Raw genomic sequence first — 23,298 nt, 5'->3', positions numbered from 1 at the left:
TTGCCAACAAAGGTCTGTCTAGTCAAAGCTATGGTTTTTCCAGCGGTCAAGTATGGATGTGAGAGTTGGACTATAAAGAAAGCTGAGCGCCGAAGAATTGGTGCTTTTGAACTGTGGTGTTGGAGAAGACTCTTGAGAGTCCCTTGGACTGCAGGGAGATCCAACCAGTCCATCCTAAAGGAAATCAGTCCTGAATATTCATTGAAAGGACTGATGCTGAAGCTGAAACTCTAATACTTGGCCACCTGATGTGAAGAACTGACTCATTTGAAAAGACCCTGATGCTGGGCAAGATTGAAAGCAGGAGGAGAAGGGGACGATAGAGGATGAGATGGTTGAATAGCATCACCGACTCAATGGACATGAGTTTGAGTAAACTCCAGGAGCTGGTGATGGACAGGGAGGCCTGGTATGCTGCAGTCCATGGGGTTACAAAGCATCAGACACGACTAAGTGACTGAACTGAACTGAACAGTTGATTTACAATGTTGTGTTAATATCTGCTGTACAGCAGAGTGACTCAATTATACACACAAATATTCTTTTCCATTATGGTTTATAATTGGATATTCAGTATAGTATTTATTGTTTATCCTTTCTATGTATAATGGTTTGCATCTGTTAATCCCAAACTCCCAATACTTCCCTCCCCTCCCCTTCTCCCCTTGGCAACCATAAATCTGTTCTCTATGGCTGTGAGTCTGTTTCTCTTTGAACATAAGTCCATCTGTGTCATATTTTAGATTCCATGTGTAAGTGATATAAGATATATGTCTTCCTCTTTCTGATTTATTTCACTTAATGCAATAAATAATCTTCATCATAGATTCACCTATGCTGCTTAAAATGGCATTTCATTCTTTTTTATGACTGACTAATAAAGCCTTTGACTGTGTGGATCACAATAAACTGTGGAAAATTCTGAAGGAGATGGGAATACCAGACCACCTGACCTGCCTCTTGAGAAACCTGTATGCAGGTCAGGAAGCAACAGTTAGAACTGGACATGGAACAACAGACTGGTTCCAAATAGGAAAAGGAGTACATCAAGGTTGTATATTGTCACCCTGCTTATTTAACTTACATGCAGAGTACATCATGAGAAACGCTGGGCTGGAAGAAGCACAAGCTGGAATTAAGATTGCTGGGAGAAATATCAATAACCTCAGATATGCAGATGATACCACCCTTATGGCAGAGAGTGAAGAGGAACTAAAAAGCCTCTTGATGAAAGTGAAAGAGGAGAGTGAAAAAGTTGGCTTAAAGCTCAACATTCAGAAAACTAAGATCATGGCATCTGGTCCCATCACCTCATGGGAAATGGATGGGGAGACAGTGGAAACAGTGTCAGACTTTATTTTTTGGGGCTCCAAAATCACTGCAGATGGTGATTGCAGCCATGAAATTAAAAGACGCTTACTCCTTGGAAGGAAAGTTATGACCAACCTAGAGAGCATATTAAAAAGCAGAGACATTACTTTGCCAACCAAAGTCCGTCTGGTCAAGGCTATGGTTTTTCCAGTGGTCATGTATGGATGTGAGAGTTGGACTGTGAAGAAAGCTGAGCGCCAAAAAATTGATGCTTTTGAACTGTGGTGTTGGAGAAGACTCTTGAGAGTCCCTTGGACTGCAAGGAGATCCAACCAGTCCATCCTGAAGGAGCTAAGTCCTGGGTGTTCATTGGAAGGACTGATGCTGAAGTGGAAATTCCAATACTTTGGCCACCTCATGCGAAGAGTTGACTCATTGGAAAAGACCCTGATGCTGGGAGGGATTGGGGGCAGGAGGAGAAGGGGACGACAGAGGATGAGATGGCTGGATGGCATCACCGACTCGATGGGCATGAGTTTGAGTAAACTCCGGGAGTTTGTGATGGACAGGAAGGCCTGGCGAGCTGCAATTCATGGGGTCGCAAAGAGTCGGACATGACTGAGTGACTGAACTGAACTGAATATTCCATGTCTTCTTTATCCATTCATTAGTGACAGGCACTGAGGCTGTTTCCTTGTCTTGGTTATTGTGAACAGTGCTAGCATGAACACAGGGGTGCACGTGATACACAGGGTTTTGAAGCTGCCCTCCCTGAGTGTGGGTGCCAATAAGAGTGGGGGTTCTAGCCACTTAGCGATTATGGGAATTTGGACAAGTCCCCATAATGGCTAAATGTTCTAATCTGTACAACTAAGGATTGGCTAAATGTTCTAATCTAGTCTCTATCTCCCCCAGGGTCCCATCTATTTCTGCATCTCTGTGTTGATTCTGAAGCATTTATCTTATCTTTCATTTGACTTTTTGACAGGCACTACAAACACAGCACTAAGTTCAGAGAGGATTCTTCACTACACCCCTTCCTCAGCCACTCAGCTGTCCCCAGAGGTAACCACTCTTTCCTGCCACCTTCCAGAAAACTCTCTGCATATACTAGTATACGTATCATTTCATTTCCTTTTTTAACACAAATGGTAGCAAAATTTATATAGTGTGCTGCCCCTTGTCTTTTTTTCATTTAAAATTAGTTTTGAGGATTATTCTGTCTCTGTATATGGAGAGTTGCCTCTTCCTCCCATTATTTGGATGTATCACAATCTATTCCCATTGACGGGGACTTAGGTCCTTTCTTTGTGTTTGGACGTTTGTGTTTCCCGTGGCCACAGTCACGCCAGCACACCTGTCAGCTTGCTCTTGTGCAGCGTTATCTCCAGAGAGGGGAGAGGGTGAGCATGCAACGCCAAACCACTCTTGGGGGTCTGCCTTCACATCTATTCCACAACAACACCAGCCCAGTGCCCACACAATGAGGACTGGCAGAAACTACGTTGGGGAAGGGCTGGTACCCAGGGCATCTGTGATGGAAAAGTTGAAAACATTGGGGATCAGCCCAAGAGTTTGTGCCAAGAGCATCAAATATCCTCAAAAGGGGAGCTGAAAACCTGGGGTGGGCCAAGTTATCAAGCCCCAGGCCAGGAGTAGGTCACACGGGGGACAGAGGTGGAGTCATGAAAATCAGAGGTGGAAACCAGAGAGGATCCAGAGGTCACAAGAGCAGGGCGGGAGTGGAGCCAAGGAGGGCAGGTCGGGAATTTCTCCAGAGCATGACAGCGGTTCCTCCTGTGAGCAACTCCTAACCCAGTGGGTCACTGTGTGGCCCAGACACCTTGCCTTTTCTAGGAAACACTAGGTCAGGCCCATAACTGTCAGTGGTGAGTTCCTGTGGGAGCCATCCCACCATCCTGTGCTTCTTGGGTAAAAGCGCGACATTGTAGAAACTCGGAGGTCCACCGCCACTGTGGACGAACCCACACTCTTTCAGGAAGTGAGTCCGCAGCGAGTCACCTGCATGACGTACAGGGCCGGTTCCTGTGCTGAGCGTCGACTGGATGGATGTCTTCTTGATCGTGGGGCGTGGAAAGAGCCTCTTTCTCCTCCAACTCTACCTTTCCTAAAAGGCCCCAAAGGGGGCCACCAGCCCGGCCCAGCCCACAGTGATCACGTGAAGAGTAGAGGCCTCCCAGCCGTGAAGATGCTGTGTGTCCCGCAAGGGGCCTCCCTCACACCGGCCCTGGGAGTTCGCTAGTCATTCTCCGCCCAGTCAGTGTTCCCATTCTAGACTGATCTGTTCTCTGTTCCCCAGGAGACTCATCTGTCCGGTATAACTTCTTTATTTCATTGCTGTCTTTCTATCTACAAGAGGACATATTTCAGAGAAGGGGGGTGTGGCCTGGGGGTGGGGGCAGAGTGTAAAACTGAAGAAGCTGCAGAAAAAAAGAGAGAGGTTCAAGCCTGAGAAGGGAGAGAGGCAGCCGCCGGCAAAGTGCAGAAGAGGAGAAAGCGGAAGAAAGAACTGGACCTGCTGTTGAAACCAGAAGCGCTGTGGGCAGGGCTGCGGGCGTGACCTTGAACGTGGCCAGCGCTGGGGGGTGGGGGGGGGGCACTCAGGGCGGGTCTGCTAGGACTCTGCTCTCACAGGGACCTCAGTCGTGTTCTCTCCTGTAGCCCCATGAAAGTCTCCCCAGAGCGACCTTTTCACCATCTCTCTCTCTGCTCACAAAATGCAGCATTAAAAGGAGATGATGGGAATGGCCATTCGAGTAATGAAATTAAGCTGCAATATTCATTTTACTTTTAATCCTAAAATGACCAGATAACCAGACAGTGCACAGAGTAACAAAAGACTGTTGACAATATCCAAACAAACACAGCTAGGATGTGTGTCTCAGACATCTGGCGAGGACCCTGGGAGGGATCCTCCTACGTGGGCAAAGCGAGGTAAGCCTGGCAGCTCGGCAACCAAGCAGGCACCTCGCCCCGTTGTTACCGCCCCACACCTCGTCCCCAAGTGGAAGTGACTCTGCTTCCTGGTGAAGCAAACTCACTAACTTCTCTTTTTGAAAGTAGAACAAATGCACAATCAAGCTCTAGTTTTAAAGTTTAAACAAAAGTGTTAAATAGCAACTGAAAGGTTGCCACACTCATATTACAATGTAAAATATAACACTGGTCAGAGAATATTATTAAACTCAGAATGTCAGGAAGCATATTGGACCTCAGTCAGACGCCCCGTTCTTTCAGTTATGTTGATTCCAACACGCAGATGGTTGAAACCGTCTTATAATTCAGGCAGTGAAACAAAACACACACACACACGCAGAGCAGGTGTCAGATGTTCAAATGCCATCCTGCTCAGTGGAGAAAGTTGATTTAGGATTTCGGGATGCTCAAGAAACACAACCCAAGAAGCCTGCCCACTTTCCATTAACCCTGTATCTCTGTCTATGGAAAAGAGCCAGATTTGTAGGAAGGAAGGATCAAACCAAACTGGGCCGTTCGGTGGAGAAACTTGATTTAGGATTTCGGGATGCTCAAGAAACGCAACCCAAGAAGCCTGCCCACTTTCCATTAACCCTGTATCTGTGTCTATGGAAAAGAGCCAGATTCGTAGGAAGGAAGGATCAAACCAAACTGGGCCGTCCTCCAGCTTCTCAGCCTCGGCTGAATATCGGAGTTACCTGGGACCTTTCTGCCCAGCCCAAGTCAGTACATCCGAACACCTGTGGTGTTCGGTCTGAACCCAGGTCTCAGTATGTTTTGCAGACTCCAGTGTGCAGCCAAGGTTGAGGACCAGGGCTCCAAACCCTGTCCACTCCTGACCTTCCCCAGTCTACCCCTCTTTCTCTGTTCCTTCTTGGTGAACTGGAGGAGAATCAGGGTAGGGAGTGGATTCCCAGCTCCCAGCAGCTGCCCACTGTGTCATAAGAACATGATCATTTAAAAAGCATCACTGAAGCCTTGACCCTCTGAGAGCCTCTGGCCTGGATATACTAGAGAGAGCTGTGACAATCATGCCTTATTTTGTGAATAAGAGGCATTAACAAGAGAGATCATGCCAGAGCTTAAAACCTCACTTCAAGCAAAAGTAACTGCTGGACCCACCCAGCAGTCCACCTACGTTAGTGTGTACCAGAATCACCAGGAGGGCTCACACACACACGGCTAGACATTGTCCCCAGAGCTTCTGATTTAGCAGGTCTGGGATGGGACCAGGAGCCCTCCCCTCTGATAAAACGCTCATGCTGCTGGTCTGGGGCCATACCTTGAGAACCATGGGTTTGAGTGGCCCAGACAACCTCACGGGGTTGCATTAAACTATCAGTCACACCCATGGTTGCTCATGGTGCTCACTGCGCGCTGACAGCACCTGGTGCTGTTTAAGGTCCACTCAAAATCAGTTCCTGAGGACATCTGACGTTGTGGCCTTGGCAACGGTATGTTATTAAAGCTCTCTAGATGAGTCCATTAAGTATTTATGCTGGGTTGAAAATTACTGAGTTAAGTCATAATTCAATTAACTTTAATTTGCTGTTATTCATGAAGACAGTCTTTATTCACTTCAAAGATGACTGGAGAACCCTACAGAGAAAGACGTCTTTGGAAGCAAAATTAATAAGCTATATTCTGGCATTGAAATTGGAAGGAAAGAATAAAACTGTCACTACTTGCAGATCACATGAAACTTTATATAAAAAACCCTCAAGTCTCCAGCTCCAAACTATTAGAACTAATAAATTAATTCAGCAAAGTTTCAGGATACAAGATGAATATACAGAAAACTGTTGTATTTCTATACACTAATAATGAACTATTAGAAAGAGAAAGTTTTTTAAAATCCTGTTTAAAATTGCATCAGAAAGAATGAAATACCTGGGAATAAACTTAACCAAGGAGGTTAAAGACCTATACACTGAAAACTATAAAACACCAATGAAAGAAATTGAAGATGATACAAAGAAATGGAAAGATATCCCATACTTTTGGCTTGGAAGAATTAATACTATTAAAATGGCCATACTACCCAAAATAATCTACAGGTTTAATGCAATTCCTATCAAAATACCCATGACATTTTTCACAGAACTAGAACTAAGCCTACAATTCCTATGGAACCATAAAAGACCCAGAATCATGAAAGAAATCCTGAAGAACAAGAACAAAGTTGGAAGCAAACCCTCCCAGATTTCAGAATACACCACAACATATTTTTAGATCTGTCTCCCAAGGCAAAAGAAATAAAAATAAACAAATAGGACCTAATTACTGAAAAGTTTTTGCACAGCAAAGGAAACTACCTACAAAACAAAAAGACAATCTGCAGAATGTGCAAAAATATTTGCAAATGATATGACTGACAAGAGATTAATATCCAAAATATATAAACAGCTCACACAACTCAATATCAAAAAAACAAATAACCCAATCAGAAAATGGGCAGTGGACCTGAAGATATTTTTCCAAAGAAGACATACAATGACTAACAGGCACAAGAAAGGATGCCCAATATCACAAATTTTTAGGTAAATGCTAATCAAAACCACAATAAGATACTATCTCACACCCATCAGTATAGCCATCATCAAAAAGTCTGCAAATAACAAATGTTGACGAGGGTGTGGAGAAAAGGGAACCCTCCTATACTGTTGGTGGGAACGTACATTGATGCAGCCATTGTGGGAAAAAGTATGAAATTTTCTCAAAAAACTAAAAATAGAACTACCATGTAATCCAGCAATCCTACTCCCGGGTATATATTCAGAAAATACTAATTTAAAAAGATACACGAAAAAAAAAAAAAAAGAAAAAAAAAAGATACACGTATCCCAATCTTCACAGCGGCACTATTTACAACAGCCAAGATATGGAAGCAATCCAAGTGTCCATCAACAGATGAACAGGTGAAGAAGATGTGGTCCATATATACAGTGCAGTACTACTCAGCCATAAAAGAATGAAATTCTGCCTTTTGTGGCAACATGGATGGACCAAGAGAATATGATGCTTAGTGAAACAAGTCAGAGTACTGTATGACCTCGCTTATATGCGGGATCTAAACAAAAACAGATTTACAGATACAGAAGACAAACTACTGGTTACAAGTGAAGAGACTGTAGTGGGGAGGGACAAATTAGAGATATGGGGTTAAGAGAGGCAGACTACTTGTATAAACCAGATAAGCAGTAGAGATATATTGTACAACACAGGGAATTATAGCCACTGAAAATGAAGAAAGGGAAAGTGGCTCAGTCATGTCCGACTCCTTGTGACCCCATGGACTATAGAGTCCATGGAATTCCCCAGGCCAGAATACTGGAGTGGGTAGCCTTTCCCCTCTCCAGGGGATCTTCCCAAACCAGGGATCAAACCCAGGTTTCCAGCAGCAGGCAGATTCTTTACCAGCTGAGCCACAGGGAAGGAGAAAAATCCTGGATTGGGTAGCCTATCCCTTCTCCAGAGGATCTTCCTGACCCAGGAATCCAACTGGGGTCTCCTGCATTGCAGGTGGATTCTTTCCCAACTGAGCTATCAGGGAAGCCCATTATCTTGTAATTACTTGGAGTATAATCTATAAAAATACCGAACCATTAAGCTGTACCCCTGAAACTAATATAAACGTAAACTGACTATACCTTAACAATAAAAACACCTGTGTGTGTACTTGTCAAACAGTCTGTCTCTTCAGCTCTGGTATCTTCTTCTTCTAATCAGTTGTTCAGCATCTGTCACATCTGACTGTGATGTGGTCAGGGGCAAAATGGGAATAAAACAGGAACAAACAACATTCCCAGACACCCCAGGCCCCAGCCAGGCTGCGGGGGAGGATGGCTGTGCTGATGCAGGGGTTACCGATGCCAAGCGGATGGACCACGTCCTTGAAGTCGGGGCTCCGGCATGGACCAGAGGCTGCCCTGGGACACCATCCCCCTGGGATCACAGTCCCTTCTCTAGTTCGCTTGGTTTTGAAATAGTACTGTGAACTGCTGATTATCTGAAGTGATTTCTCTACCTGTTCATTTTCCGTCTGCCCACCGTTCTGCCCACATCTCTCCACAGCACAGGGGGCCCCGTCTGCTGGGTGGATGCCGTTCACTGCACAGGTGTTTAGGAGAAAGGCCAGATGAGCCGGAGGCAAAGTGCTAGACAGGCATCACGCCTTTTTATCAAGAATCTGGTATCTTCTTCTTCAATCAACCCCCTTCCAGGAATACACATAGCGTGTTCTTAGTCAGAGAGAAAAGGGATCTACAGCGGTTTTCTCAGAAACGTATCTGAATCTTAAAGAAAACACTGGGAAATGAGAGGAACTGAGTGAAAAGACAAGAATCTCTAATAATGAGATTTCGTGTTTCTAGCTTTTTGGGTTTTCTTGGGCTGGTTTTGGTTTTGGAATCAGGCATGTCAGGGTTTCCCACACAAAGTCCGAGCGACTGAACCCTCTCTGGGGAGCAGGACTAGGGGGTGGAGGGACTATTAATTCCTCCGGAAGCTCTGTTCACTACATACTGGACAACTTTTAATAAGTGAAAATATTCACTCAGGATGTTTTTTCTGACATTATACTTGAAGAAGAATAAATAGTTGGTTGAACAGACTCAGTGCAAAATCAGCGAAGGTTAGTGGCAGATTGTAAGCACCGAAGTTTGGGTAAAGCAGTGTCGGTACCCTTTCCAGCCATCAGATGACCACAGGTTACAGCGCCTCATGTCGAAGAAATCAACGCCTCTTTTGCTTATTCTGAGGAGGTCATCTGATGAAGGCCTTCACACGACAGTCTGCTGTGGGAAAGCACCTGTGAAGCTGGGCTGCGTTTTACCCCGTTGCTTTGAGAAGCAGCCCTGCAACTGCAATCTACAGGTTACAATCTGCAATCTGCTCAGGTTACAACATCCTATCATACAGCTACATATACAACATGCATGCTCATATGTGGAATCTAATTTTGTATCACAAATGAACTTTTTTTTTTTATGAAACAGAAGAGGACAAACATGGTTACCAAAGGGGAAAGTGAGGGTGGGTGAGGGATAAATCAGGAGCTTGGCATAAACATCTGCACACTACTGTACATAAGAGAGATAATCAACAAGGCCCTACTGTATGGCACAGGGCACTCTATTTGATATTCTGTGATGAACTATATGAGAAAAGCATCTGGCAAAGAATGAGTATGTGCATAACTGAATCGCTTAGCTGTACCCCTGAAACCAACACAACACTGTAAATCAACTACGTGAACCAGTGAAGTCGCTCAGTCGTGTCTGACTCTTTGCCATCCTATGGACTGGAGCCTACCAGGCTCCTTCACCTATGGAATTTTCAGGACAAGAGTACTGGAGTGGGTTGCCATTTCCTTCTCCAGGGGATCTGCCCCACCCAGGGATCGAGCCCAGGTCTCCTGCATTGCAGGCAGACTCTTTACCGTCTGAGCCACAAAATGCAAAAAGAGAAAAAACAGAAAACATGCCCCACCACAGGGCCCACAATGCTCAGATGTCTTTTCCATTTAAACTTTTCACTTGGTGTCTTTTTTTAAAGAAAGCTTACTTGTATCTAAGCAGACGTGCCCAGACTTGAAGGCTGTCTCTGGCTTGAAGTGGCTCACCCAGGAAGCTGCATTTGCGACCACCTGAGTACCTTTCATACACTGGAATCCTATCCTGGCCTGTCAGTACCTGGCAGTTTAAAGAAATGTATATATTTATATGACACAGAATATGCTTCTAACATTTAAAATTCCTTCCTATCTTCAGTGGAATGATAGATACATAAGTACTTTTAAAAATATTTTCTATTGGAGTCTGCTTGATTTCAATGTCGTGTTAGTTTCAGGTGCACGGCAGAGTGGGTCAGTTATCTGTCTACATACACTTACTCTTTTTCAGATTTCCTTCCCATACAGGTTATTACTGAGCACTGAGCAGACTTCCCTGTGCTCCACAGTAGGTCCTTATGATCTATTTTATGTACACTAGTGTGAAAAGCATTTTAAAACTTTTTAAAAAGATTCTTAAGTGATGGGAAAGTATGCAGGTTAGTCATCATTACTATTTTTGTTACAACTCTACCTCTCTTTTCTTAGACTTTTATTTATTTATTTTTGGCTGCGCGGGGGCTTTGTTGCACGGGCTTTTCTCTGGTTGCAGAGAGCAGGGGCTACTGTTTCTTGCAGCGCTGCAGCTTTCCATTGCAGTGGCGTCTCTTGTTTTGGAGCATGGACTCCAGGGCAGGCAGGCATCAGAAGCTGCGACCCCTGGGCTCTGGAGCAGAGGTTCAATAGCTGCGGCACACGTGCTTAGTAGCCCTGTGGTACGTGGGATCTTCCCAGACCACGGATCAAACCTGCGTCTCCCGCAATGGCAAATGGGTTCTTTACACTGAGCCACAAGAGAAGCCCCCCCTCCCCAGAATTTTTATACTGCTGGTTGAAATTCTGACGTGCTAGCCTCACTCTCTTCTGTCCACCTCTTTTCTGAATTTATTAATATACCCCTATGGCTTTTTTCTCACTTTGTTTTTAATGAGACAAATTACCTCAAAATATTCTCTAAAGTTGATCCACCCTTGTGTTCCTGATTTCTTCTACCTCATCACCAAGGTTTTTTTGTTTAATTTTTTTTTTAGTGATAATTTCTTGTTATTTGAATGACTGATCTAGGACTCAGTTTAAATATTCTTCTAATATTTGTTAACTGGCTACATAGTCAATATGTCTCTGGGTTTAGTGATGTACCAAAAGAGGAGCAGCCTTTGCTTGGCAAAAGATCATCTAATCATAAATAGAGTTACTAGATAAAATATGGGACATCTGTTAAATTTTAATATGAGGTAAACAACAAATAATGTTTTTTTTTTCAAATAATGTTTTATAAATATGTTCCATGTAATATTTATATGTATAGTTACAATAAATTACATGGGGTATAGTTAGTTATACTAAAAATTTTTTGTTTATTTAAAATTTATATCTATCTGAGTATTTTATATTATTTGCTAAATCTGGCCATCTTGCATGCATGCAAGCTAAGTCGTCTCAGTCATGTTCAATTCTATGTGACTCCATGGACTGTAGCCCTGCCAGTCCCCTCTGTCCATGGGATTCTCCAGGCAAGAATACTGGAGAGGGTTGCCATGCCCTCCTCCAGGGGATCCTCCCCATCCAGGGGTCAAACCTGAGTCTCTTTTGTCTCCTGCGTTGGCAACAGGTTCTTCACCACTACTGCCACCTGGGAAGCCTTCTGGCCACCTTGTGTGCTTGTTAAGTTGCCTCAGTCGTGTCTGACTCTGTGCAACCACCTGGACTGTAGCCTGCCAGGCTCCTCTGTCCATGGGATTCTCCAGGCAAGAATCCTGGAGTGGGTTGCCATTCCCTTCTCCAGGGGATCCTGCCAACCCAGGGATTGAATCCAGGTCTCCTGCATTGCAGGTGGATTTTTTTTTTTACCACTAGGCTCGTCATCTTAATCATAGACAAATAAGCATAATTTTTAGAAAAAAATAAACAGATTTTAAATTAATCAACAGTGATGTCAGGGGGAAAAAAAGTCAGCAAACCCTACTAATTACTGGGATCCTGTTTCTGAAAACCACAATGGAATGGGGAAATGGGAAATAATTAAGATGGTTTTAATTCATATAAGATAAAGAAATGTAGAAAAAATTCAGATTTCAAAAACAAACTAGATTAATTGCTTTTGTTTTATGAAAAAAAAATACTACCACGCATCAGACTCTGCTCTGATGGATAGCTCTCCTTTCCAACCACCTCTTTAGCTTCTCAGGAAGTCCTTCTGTGCTGTCCTCAGCACCTGAGGCAGACTCTTCCCTCCTTTTTACGTTACATAATTTTTTTTTTCAAGTTTTCAAATCAGCTCTTACTGGCTTGAAATTTCAAGTGTATGAAACTTATATTCTCCATTTTTCTTTCCAAAAGTACTTCTGTAACTACTTGGATTTTCTGCAAATTGTCAGGCCACTCAATGCTTATCTCCTGAACTTCCCTCCATATTCTGAGAGGGAGGTGGGCAGAAGGTGTTCTCGGAACTACTCACTGATGCAGCCACGTAGCTTTCTCCACAGGAGGAGGAGGAATAGTTGTGGCCTGTTTGGTTTGAGGAGCCAGAACTAAACTACTCCCGGACCAAGTGATTTGAGAGAGTTAACATTTTAGAATAAAATAAAACTGGATTAACAAAAAAATCACATTCCTCCAGCTTTCACCACGTTGTATTACTGAAATGATTATAACCTTGTCAGAAACACGAGTATGTCTTGGGTGATAGAATAAATTTCAGGCCATTCATTTCTTTAGTCTGTCAGCAGTGTCCCTGTTACGTACCAGGCCCTATCTGGGACATAAAGGCAAATAAGACCACTTTCCTGGGAAGTGGTGGGGAAGAAGGGACAATGGCATCCAAATTAATACTCACATGACAGTTTCATCAAAGTTGTAACAGGTTTGGGTACAGAGCGTCATGGGGACTCGGGAGGGGAAGACACTCATTGCATCAGGGGTGGGGGATTCAGAAGATCTTCACAGAGGAAGTGATCACTGAATTGAACCTCAGGATTCGTCTAGCAATGACGGCAGCAAAGGCATCGCAGCTGAAGCACAGCTAAGGAAAGACTCCGGGCCCAACAGAGCTTGGCACATTCAAGTACATGTATCACAGGATGTGTGGTGGGAAGGGTCGAGCAGGAAAGGAGCTCAGCACAGCTTACAAAGGGCCTTGTGATGATGCCCGGGAGACTGGAGTCTATCCAAAGGAAGTGAAAAACCACTGAAGGGCTCAGTACAAGAGAAAAATCATCACATTTTTGTTAGAGAACCATCACTCTGGCGGTTATATGAAGTGGAGTTGGAGAGGAGACAAAGCCACGAAGACTAGCTAAGAAGTTGATGAAGCACCCTAGGTGAGAGCTAAGAAGGGCCTAAACCAGCAGGGAGCAGAGAAAGAGTTCTGCTTTGGCCAGGCTGAGCCCAAGGCCCCTGGGACATTCCCAGGGAGGACAGATGATGACAGTGCAGGACCAGGGCTGGGCCTTCAGACCTGACTAGAAGTGATACGGGGCAAATCATAAGCAAAGGACTGAGACGGAAGCCACACAATTGGAAGACATGGCCCTGAAATGATGGAAGGAGTGAGACGAGAAAAGAAAACCATGAAAGGAACAGGTGGAAGAGAAAGATCACAACCCCAAACCTGAAAGGAACAACCAGACTCAGAGGAGACCAAGAAGAAAATGACCTCATAAGACCCAAGGAAGAGGAGGGTTTCAATAACTGATTAATTACGTTAAGGGCTACAGAGAGAAACAGAAGATAAAGACAGAAATGGGCCCTTTGGGTTCAGCTATCAGGAGGCACTGCTGTCTCGGGTAGAGCAATCTGAGTGTTGTGCTTGACATGGCAGCCAGATCACAGGGGGCTGAAAGATGAATGAAGAGGGAGAAAATGAAGATGTGCTGGCTGTCTTTCAAAGGGATTGGAAGCCATGGAAAGGAAAGAGGGCGGACAGCCAGCAGGGACCCAGGAGAACTGGAAAAGAACTCACTTTTCCTTATGAACATTAACCTACTGAAGAGAGTAGAAATGAATATAACAAATAACAGGGGACCCACCTCAATTCTCTTCTGTTTCCCCATAATGACTAGAACAGGGGTTGGCAAACTTTTTCTTAGTGGGCCAGAGAGTAAAGATTTTAGACCTGGTGGGTCAAGAGGCCAAACAGAGGCTATTATCTGTTTTTATATAACCATTAAAAATATGAAAACCAGCCTTAGCTCGAGGGTTGGGAAAAAACCAGGAAGATGGCTGAACTGGGGCCTTGAGGCCTGGTTTGCTGACCCCGGACCACCATGTTTTGTCTGAAAGAAACACAACATTGTAGATACAGTTGAAGCCCTCCTTTCCCTGATCTCATTCAAATTAACTGCTCTCCTCAAGTCAGCACGTACCAATCCCACACTTTTCAAATATGCCTGTGTCCCTAAGCCATAGAAGCAGAATTTGGAGTGTTTCTAAAACTTTAAATAAATATAATTATTCTGTGCATAATAATCTGCAACTATTTTTTTTTTTAGTCCACAGTACATTTGAAACTGATTTATCTTTATACATTTGGCTATAGTTCATTAAATTTATCTGCTCCGTGATATCTCATTCTGTATCAAGTTCTTTATATTTTTCTTTTGTTAATAGATATTGAGATTGTTTCTATTTTTTCCATTTTTACCACCAACGCTACACCCCACATTCTTAGCCATACTTCTTTGCTATGCATGTGTGAGTGGTCTGGGGTATATGCTTAGTAGTGGATTGTTGAAGCTGTAAGGGTATGAACATCTTCAGTTGGCTAAATGTTCCCAAACTGTTCTCTGGAATGGTTGTATAGCAAAATTTCCTTTTCCAATAATCTCACATAGTAAGTAACCTGAAAAATTCCCCCAATATGCAACACCTAGAGATACAAATGAAATACAGTAAGTCCCCTACATATGAACAAGAGCGTTCTGAGAGCACACTTATAAGTCCTATTTGTTCTTAAGTCCAACAAAGTTAGCTGAGGTACCCAACTAACATGAACAGCTATATAGTACTTACTGTAATAAGTTTATAATATTTTCTTGCACAAATAATACATAAAAGACAAACATAAAATAAAGAAAATGGTTTTAATCTCACAGTACAGTACAACAGCTGCACCCAGGAGCTGGCATCAAGTGGACAGGCAAGATGAGTTACTGACTTGAAGGGAGAGGACATGGAAGATGGAGCTGAAGGGCTGTCAGCAACAGGAGACGGAGAGCAAGCTGCAATTTCACTCATGCCTGACGACGACCGAACACAAGTTTGCACCTTTGAAAGCTCGCAACTTGAAGGTGTGTACGTAGGGGACTGACTATATAAGGAGCTTCTTGAATGTATAAAGAAATCACAAAAAAGGAAGGCAATCCCCAGGGCCCAGAAAACATAGAGAAAGCAAAACAACAGCTGGTAGAGGAATTATAAATTCACGACCATACCTACCTACCTACGGGGACTTCCCAGAACCCCACAGGGATATCAGAGGCTCTGTAGTGCTTTCAGGGGTTCCAGTCCACCCACTGGGTCAAAAGTTAAAGCTGAAACACCAGGTCTTGGTTGGAAAAAATAAAGGAAAAAAGAAAAGCAGCTTCAATGATTCTGGTAAAGGTCAAAGTCAGGAGTGCTTCCCCTAGTCTGACCTCACCATCATCCTGACACTGTGGACCCCTGACCCATGGCCCGACTGTGAATTTGGTTCTGTCTGCTTCGTGCTCCTCGGCAGTCTCTTTGGTCACAGGCTTCTGGTTACCGGCTTGCCCCTTTAATGAGGTTTTGGCACCTCACACAGCTTTTGGAGGTCGACCCCTGGGGCCGGCTCCCTCCACACCCCAGGGCTGGGGTTTAAGCCTGAGGTCCAAGCCCCCACTCTCCTCAAGCCCCATGCACACCCCTGTCTGAGTTTCTCCCAAACCCTATTTTGTGGTGACAGGACTACTGTACTGGGAAAGTATTTACAGGAGCTTGATGACGGGACCAGAAAACTTGAAGTTCTATTAAATCGGTGGGCCTGGCTCTGGGTGCTGGGTTTTGCCCTCAGGGCCCCCAAGATTTCCATCATGATGGGAGTTGACAGACACAACAAGATTAGAGCTACATAAACTTCAGATAAAAATGATCAAATAGTCAATAATATGTTTAAAAGACATAGAAGAAGGAATAAAGAAAAAATAAGAAAAAATAAAATCAAGACTATATATATATATATACACACACATATATATTTATGAACATTCTATATTCTTGAATTTTCTTGAAATGAAAAGCTTCAGCAGCAGGGACAAGGGATGACGGCATTAATCTGCCCTCCCACCGGTGGTGCAGGGGTCCTGCTTCTCCACCTTTGCCAACAGTGGAGGGTGGTGCAAACCATACCCAGGTGGGCAGATCGCAGACTGCACTGCTGCCTTACAGCACTGAGCCCAGCCCAGCCAAGGTCTTGCCCTCTCTGGTCTCCTGGGTCTGCCTTTAGACACAGAAGGACTTTAAGCCTTCATACATCTCTCTCTGCTTGCTTTTCCTCTTTTTGCCCCCGAGGCTGGTTGACTCCTGGGGGGTCAGATCTCAGCAGGGTTCTCCCACGGTGCCTCCGCCTGCCTGCCAAGGGCTGTGCATCCACTCCCTGCTTCCCACACCCTGCAGCCTTACCCGGTGACTTCAGCATTCTGTTTTCCTGCTTCTAGTCTTAACTGTACTAACTCTGCTGCTCACTCTGGACCTTTCGGCCCCTCCCTTCCCCTCCACAGGCCAAAGTTCAACCCAACTCCTCTGTCCCTTTTCCTGGGAGCCCGTCTCCTGTCCAACCAAACACACGCAGCCACCAGTGGGAGAGCCTGAGGGCCCAGCCAACAGTTGCTGATGCACCGGCACAGTCAGGAAGGCACCAGAGACAGACTGCTCCAAACCTGAGACTTAGGCTCAGAGCCTGGCAGAGCCTGAAAACCCAGAGGCAATGTGGTGTATTGTTAGACCATGGACTCCCGAGGCTAAAGCTTATTTAGATGCACTACTTAGCTGTGTGGCCTCGGGCAAGTCGCTCAACCCCTCTGTGCCTCCGTGTTCTCCTCTGAAAAACAGCAATAATAGTGCCCACTATATAACATCTGGTAAAAGAATCAGATGAGCTGGTATATGTACAGTGTTCAGAACAGCCATATACTTACTGAGCGCTATCTATGTTGGCCATCATCATTATTAGTACTTGAAACTGGGACTGTCCCAGGAAATAGCACATGGCGGTCACAGTCATTGAAATAATAACAGTTTCAGAAAGTTTAGTTTCATTTATGCAACTAGTTCAGTTCAGCTGCTCAGTCATGTCCGACTCTTTGCGACCCCATGAACCGCAGCACGCACGCCAGGCCTCCCTGTCCATCACCAACTCCCGGAGTCCACCCAAACCCATGTCCATCGAGTTGGTGATACATAAAAAGTATGAAAAGGCAAAAAGATAGGACACTGAAAGATGAACTCCCCAGGTCACTAGGTGCCCCATATGCTACTGGAGAGAAGTGGAGAAACAACTCCAGAAAGAACGAAGGGATGGCACGAAAGCAAAAAACGTAACTAGTATTTTCTTCTATTTCTTCTCTCCTTCTCAACGTTCATCCAATCTTTATATGACCCTTACTCTTCTGAAACAGCCCAGAAAACCTCCCATTCCTCTCCATCAAACCCAATGTTTAACTCTGGCCATCAAAACATTTATAGCTGCCTTATTCCTGCCTCATGTCTCTCATTCTTTCTTTCTACAGACCATTCTGCTTTCAGCAGCTAATAAATCCCATGCTTTTGGTATCTGGGAAGTTGCTTTGAACTTTCTGATAGTGTTAAGCTGACACTGGCAGGACACAGGCTAAGGAACAAGGTGGCCCTTCCTTCCACAGGCAGAATGTTGCCTTGATTCTGAACTTTCTTAGCATCCTACACTGGCCGAAATCCCTAGGCCCAGAGCTATACTGTAACTATTCTCATCTGTTTGGTCAAAGTCCCAGAAAAGCTATTTTCTCATTTCCCCTGGTGACTTCTAAGTGGATGACTTCACTTGAGATAGTAATCCATTCTGTACCAGGCTCTGTATCTATATAAAGCAAAAGGTAAAAAGATGCTGACTCAGCAGTGATGATGCTGGTCTCAGGTAACTGCAGGTATTAGATAATGTCGCCCATTTGATTTGAGATAAATCTGGATTATGCTTGTGAAGGAGAATCAGGCTGTTTGGTAGACTGCATTCTTCTACCAAACACCTCCGTGATATTTTTTGAAGAATTCAAGGAGATATTTAGATACAACTGTGACACCTGGCTTCCCAGGTGGTGCTAGTGGTAAAGAACCTGTCTGCAGTGCAGGAAACCCAAGAGATGCAGGTTTGATCCTTGGGTCGGGAAGATCACCTGGACAAAACTGAAGTGACTTAGCATGCGTGCAGGTGACACTTGGACACCATTAGCTCAAAAGGATACGTTGTTGCTTAGTCACTAAGTTGTGCCCAATTCTCTGCAACCCCATAGATTGTAGCCACCAGGCTCCTCTGTCCATGGAATTCTCCAGGCAAGAGTACTGGCGTGGGTTGCCATTTCCTTCTCCAGGGGATCCTCCCGACCCAGGAATTGAACCTGGGTCTCCTGCACTGGCAGGCAGAGTCTTTACTGCTGAGCCACAGGGAAGCCACTCAAAAGGATGTATATCTTACTTAATTTTACAATGCATATTCAGTCCTTAATTAAGAACAGCCTTTCCCTTGGCTAATCTCAAAGTAATAAGCTTTGATTATCCAGCTGCTTGCAAGTGGGCATTTTTGCATTTTCAGGCAATGAGAATGGAGACAGAGCCCAGTGAGTGTGTGGGATGACCCAGACAATCCCCGTGCTCCCCTCAAATGCAGCTTTTCACCTTGTGCTTCTTCTGACATCCTAACATCACCTGCCTTCAGGAGCTCATGGGTTTTAGCGATCAGTCTCACACCCACTCTAGGATGATTTCAGTATTTCTCAACAACCACCGAGTTCCCAATTTATGCTGACCCCTTACAAGATTTGAGGAAATCAGAGATGAACAAAAGGGAATCTTCTTTTCCCTGGAGGTGCTCACAGCCTGGAGAGAGGCCTGGATGTGATTCTGAGTGGTTAGCTGGGTGAGCAGAAGTTTAGGTCTATCGGGGCAGAACAGGCAGGCTGCCACGGAGGGGCAGGGAGACAGACACCAGTAAGGAGGCAACGCTCAGTCTGAGCCTTTTAAGGCTCCACAGGCATCCCCCTTGTAGGGAAAAAAAAGGAACCTGTCATCGCTCGTAGCCAAAGCCACAGAGGCCTGGAACACACGCTCCGCTTCATGTGACAGGGGCTGCGGCGGGGGAGCAGGAGGGACGGAAGGAGATACTGCGGAAAGGAGGCCGCAGGGAGTGGCCAGTGGCCATGAGTGAGGAGCCACCTCTGAGAAGGGAAGGGTCACCGGTCACATGCAGACCCCGGGGGAGACCTTCCACTGAGTCTCTTCACCCGTCCTTCGGCAGCTCCTCAGTTGCAGACACTTTATTCCATCATTTTCAGGTGCTCAAGAAAACTACTCAGCTAAGGTAAATATCACTCTCAGGAGCCTGTTTGAGGCAAGTGTGGTAGCAGAGAGTTAAGCGGGCAAGGATAGCTGTGCCCTGCGGCCACGGGTGCTGACGGATGCCGGTCAGGGAAAGGAATGTGGTCCAGAGGCTTTAGCAGGGGGCATGGTCGATTCCCTCCCTGGCCGGAGAGGAAGGACCCTGGAGTCCCAGTCAGGAAAGCTGACTGGCGGTGGGTCTCACCTTTCTCCTCTCAGTTCCTTCATCTGCACCTCCAGCACAGCTATCCACGCAGTACAGTTTGAGCATCATCTCTAAACTCCCTTCCTGCTCCAAATGGGGAAGGGTGTGGCTCAGACAGTAAAGAATCCGCCTGCAATGCGGGAGACCTGGGTTTGATCCCTGGGTTGGGAAGATTCCCCAGAGGAGGGCGTGGCAACCCACTTCAGTATTCTTGCCTGGGAATTCCCATGGACAGAGGAGCCTGGTGGGCTAAGTCCGTGGGGTCCCAAAGAGTTGGACACAACTGAGCGACTAAGCACACAGCACATCTGCTCCAAAACAGTGCATTAAAAACACAGTGTCCCCCAAACTCATGTTGAACATGAACCTCAATTTCAACCAAATATCTCTCCAGTTGGAATGGTCGGCCTTTCCAGTCTCCACCTGGGACCCTGGAGAAACCACGTGGAGAACACCCAGGGAGAGGGAGATTGGTAGGCTAGGGTGGTTGTATGCTGACTACTAATCTCCAGGAGGTTACTTCTCTGTTAGGTAGTGTCTGATGCCCCTCCGCACATCCTATTTAAAGAACCTCAGCTTGAGAACCTCCCTTGTGGGGTCAATACTGTTCTACAATAGCAGGAGGAGGTGTCCACTGACAGGAACCACTGGCTCCTAGTTTATTTACCCAAGAGCGAATCCACACGAGGGTAAGAAGTAATGGGGAGAGACTGTGCTGGTTGTAGCAACTGTCAATTGCTGCTCTTAGCTCAACCTTATGAGATTTAATACTTTGTCTTTTCTGATACCTTTGATTCACTACAACCACATAACTTTTTAAAAACAAAGCTTCATTAGTCACAATCAACGTAAAGAAAATCTCTCCCTAAGTAACAAGATCAAAGGAAAGCTGATGAAAGACCTTACAAGTTGGAATGGATGCCTGGGGATTCCTCAGACAATTTCCTGCTTCCTTTTTTTTTTTTTAACTTATGGTGTTTCTTTAGTCTACTTTCCAGTCCTAAATTTCCATAGCCCAGTGTTTCCAGGACTTTTTGGAAGCAGCAGACTTCTCAGCCCACATTACTAAAAGTTAGGTCATGATTTCTCTGTTTCAGCTGATTGGAACGGGCTTTTGCAGGAATTGCCAGAGAGTTGATCATTTTCTTAATATGCCCATTAAAGCCGGTAAATGACTGGGACCGGTAAATTACATCTTAGAAAACAAAGACTGCGGGAAGCTTAAATTCAAGGAGCGAATTGCAGCTGGATCAGCCGGCGGCGAAGGAAGCCAAGTCCCTCCTCCCTCCTTCCCCCCACAAAAAGACGGCTAGACTTTTCTCCACTTTTTCACAGGAAGACTTAGGTTTTTCTAAGTGTTACGCTCCCCGGCAGAGTTCTGTAGCCTCGGGTAGCAGACAAGCCTTCCTCATCCCCCTCGCCGGGAGTGGAAAGCCGAGGGGTGCTTACCCTGCGCCGGGCGGGTGGGGAGGGACGCGAGGACCACGGCGAGGAAAAGGGCGGCGCGCGGGGCCTCGGGGGGCGCGCGCCCCGGCATGGTGATGCTGCTGCGCGCAGTTTCAGTCCCGCTGAAACGTGAACATTTCCTGTTTCCTGCTTGTTTGGGTCGGTGCTAACTTGAAGGAGAGGTGTTTGCCTGTTTTTTAGGAAGTGATGTAATTCTGCAGGAGCCTGTCAGACCAGCAAGAATTGCAGAAGAGAAGTTGCTCTTCAAGCACTGATTCAGTTAACACGCCTCTCAAGGCCTTTCCCCACCCCGGCCCGCGTGGGCCCCCACTTTTGACATCGCCCCCGTGGGAGCAGAGTCGGGCGCTCAGATGTCACTCAAGATCTGGGGCTGGGGGCGTGGACCACACGCCTTCTCGGTGTGCGCGACTTTTCTCCATCCCCAGGTCAGCGTCCCAGCGTCCGTTCTGCCTCGAGTCTAGAGCAGCGCTCTCCAGCAGAACTTTCTGAGGTGATGGGGATGTTCTGAATCTGTGTGGTCCAGTACAGTAGCCACTAGCTACATAGGTTGCTAAGCACTCGAAATAGGGCTGGTGAGAACTGAATTGTCAGTTTTTACTTTTATTAATGTAAATTTAAGTAACTCGGTGGCTAGTGGCTACCACATGGGACCCCAGACAGCAGGGACACCTGTGCCAACAGGAACTGTGCCCAGCCAGGAACAGGCCAACCATTCTCTTGAGTCAGGCACACCCTTCTCCCTGGGTCCTGGGTCCTGCATGCCCCACCCCTATAGCTCATCAGAAGGAAAAGGCATACTATACCCAAGCTCTACCCATGCCTAAAGGGCATGCTCTGCTTCTCCAGAGAGAAATTATCTTTTCCTGTTTGGTTTTTTTCTTTACAAAGACTATTTTTTTAGAGCAGTTTTAAGTCCACAGCAAAGTTAAGAGGAAAGGACAGAGATTATCCCTAAACCCCAAGTCCCAACACCTGCAACGCCTCCTCCACTATCAACACCCCTGCAGAGTGGTACATTTGTTTCAACTGATAAATTTACATTGACACATCATAACCACACCAAGCCCCATTGTTCACTTTAGGGTTCCCTCTCAGTGCCATATATTCTATTGGTTTGGACAGATATATAATAATGACATGTATTATCATTATAGTATCATATTGGGTAGTTTCTCTGCCCTAACAATCCTCTGTGCTCCACTCGTTCATCCCTCCCAACCCCTGATAACTACTGATCTTTTTATTGTTGGCATAGTTTTGCCTTTCCCAAAATGACAGATAGTGGGACTCACAAAGTATATAGCCTTTTCAGATTGGCTTCTTTCATTTAGTAATATGCATTTAAGCTTCCTCTATGTCTGTTCATAACTTGATAACTCATTTCCTTTCAGTGCTGAATCCTATTCCATTGGCTGCATGTACTGCACTTTATTCATCCATTTATCTGCTAAAAGGACCTGGAAGGGGGCATGGCAGCCCACTCCAGTATTCTTGCCTGAAGAACCCTGTGGGCAGAGGAGGCTGGCAGGTTACAGCCCACAGGTCGCACAGTCAGGCACGACTGAAGCGACTTAGCACGCATACACACACTACTGAAGGATATCGAGGTTGCTTCCAAGTTTTGGCAGTTAGGCATAAGGCTGCTAGAAACATCCCTGTGCAGCTGTTTGCATGGACATCAATTTTGAACTCCTTTGGGAGAATACCAAACAGCTTGATTGCCGGATTGATAGTCAAACAGAAACAGTCTTTTAAAGGGCCCATTTCCAAAGTAGAATGTGCTCTCAGGAGGGGAAAAATCTGGATTTTACCTTTCCTCTACTTGAATGACAATTTTCTTAGATGTCATCAACAGCAAACTCTTGGGGATGTAATTTCCTTGGTTCTGTCTTGCCACAGCAAAGATTTGAAATGGTGGACTAGTGCTACAGCTGAGTTTTATTTGGCAAACAAAAGAGAGTACACCCTTGAGGCGTGAGGGTCAGCCGACCCCAAAGGAGAGGCCTCAGCCCCTTTGGCTCCCTCTTTTTACATGCTCTGTCTAGCACTCCTACGCAAAGCAGGGCCAGCCAGCAAGGGGGTGTGGTTTTTCACCGGGGGTCTCACTCTTCAGGTGTGAGGTGGG

The 23,298-nt window shown here is 45.5% G+C and overlaps 1 protein-coding gene across 3 annotated transcripts in view; it reads right to left on the bottom strand.

The window, feature by feature from the left end:
* The window catches only part of TMEM154 (transmembrane protein 154), a 51,188-nt gene extending 29,874 nt beyond the window's left edge, over positions 1-21,314 (bottom strand). Inside the window, exon 1 of one of the 3 annotated variants that reach the window (XM_070474749.1) lies at positions 21,156-21,314. In XM_070474749.1, coding sequence (XP_070330850.1) covers positions 21,156-21,243 — 88 coding nt within the window. In that variant the 5' untranslated portion in view covers positions 21,244-21,314. The remainder of the gene's footprint in view (positions 1-21,155) is intronic. The other 2 variants (XM_070474748.1, XM_070474750.1) reach the window with 2 other exon arrangements.
* Positions 21,315-23,298: the final 1,984 nt, after the last annotated feature.

The sequence above is a fragment of the Odocoileus virginianus genome, chromosome 12, assembly GCF_023699985.2.
Source record: "Odocoileus virginianus isolate 20LAN1187 ecotype Illinois chromosome 12, Ovbor_1.2, whole genome shotgun sequence".
NCBI classification, from domain to species: Eukaryota; Metazoa; Chordata; class Mammalia; order Artiodactyla; family Cervidae; genus Odocoileus; species Odocoileus virginianus.
This window is presented reverse-complemented; position numbering and strand designations above follow the sequence as displayed.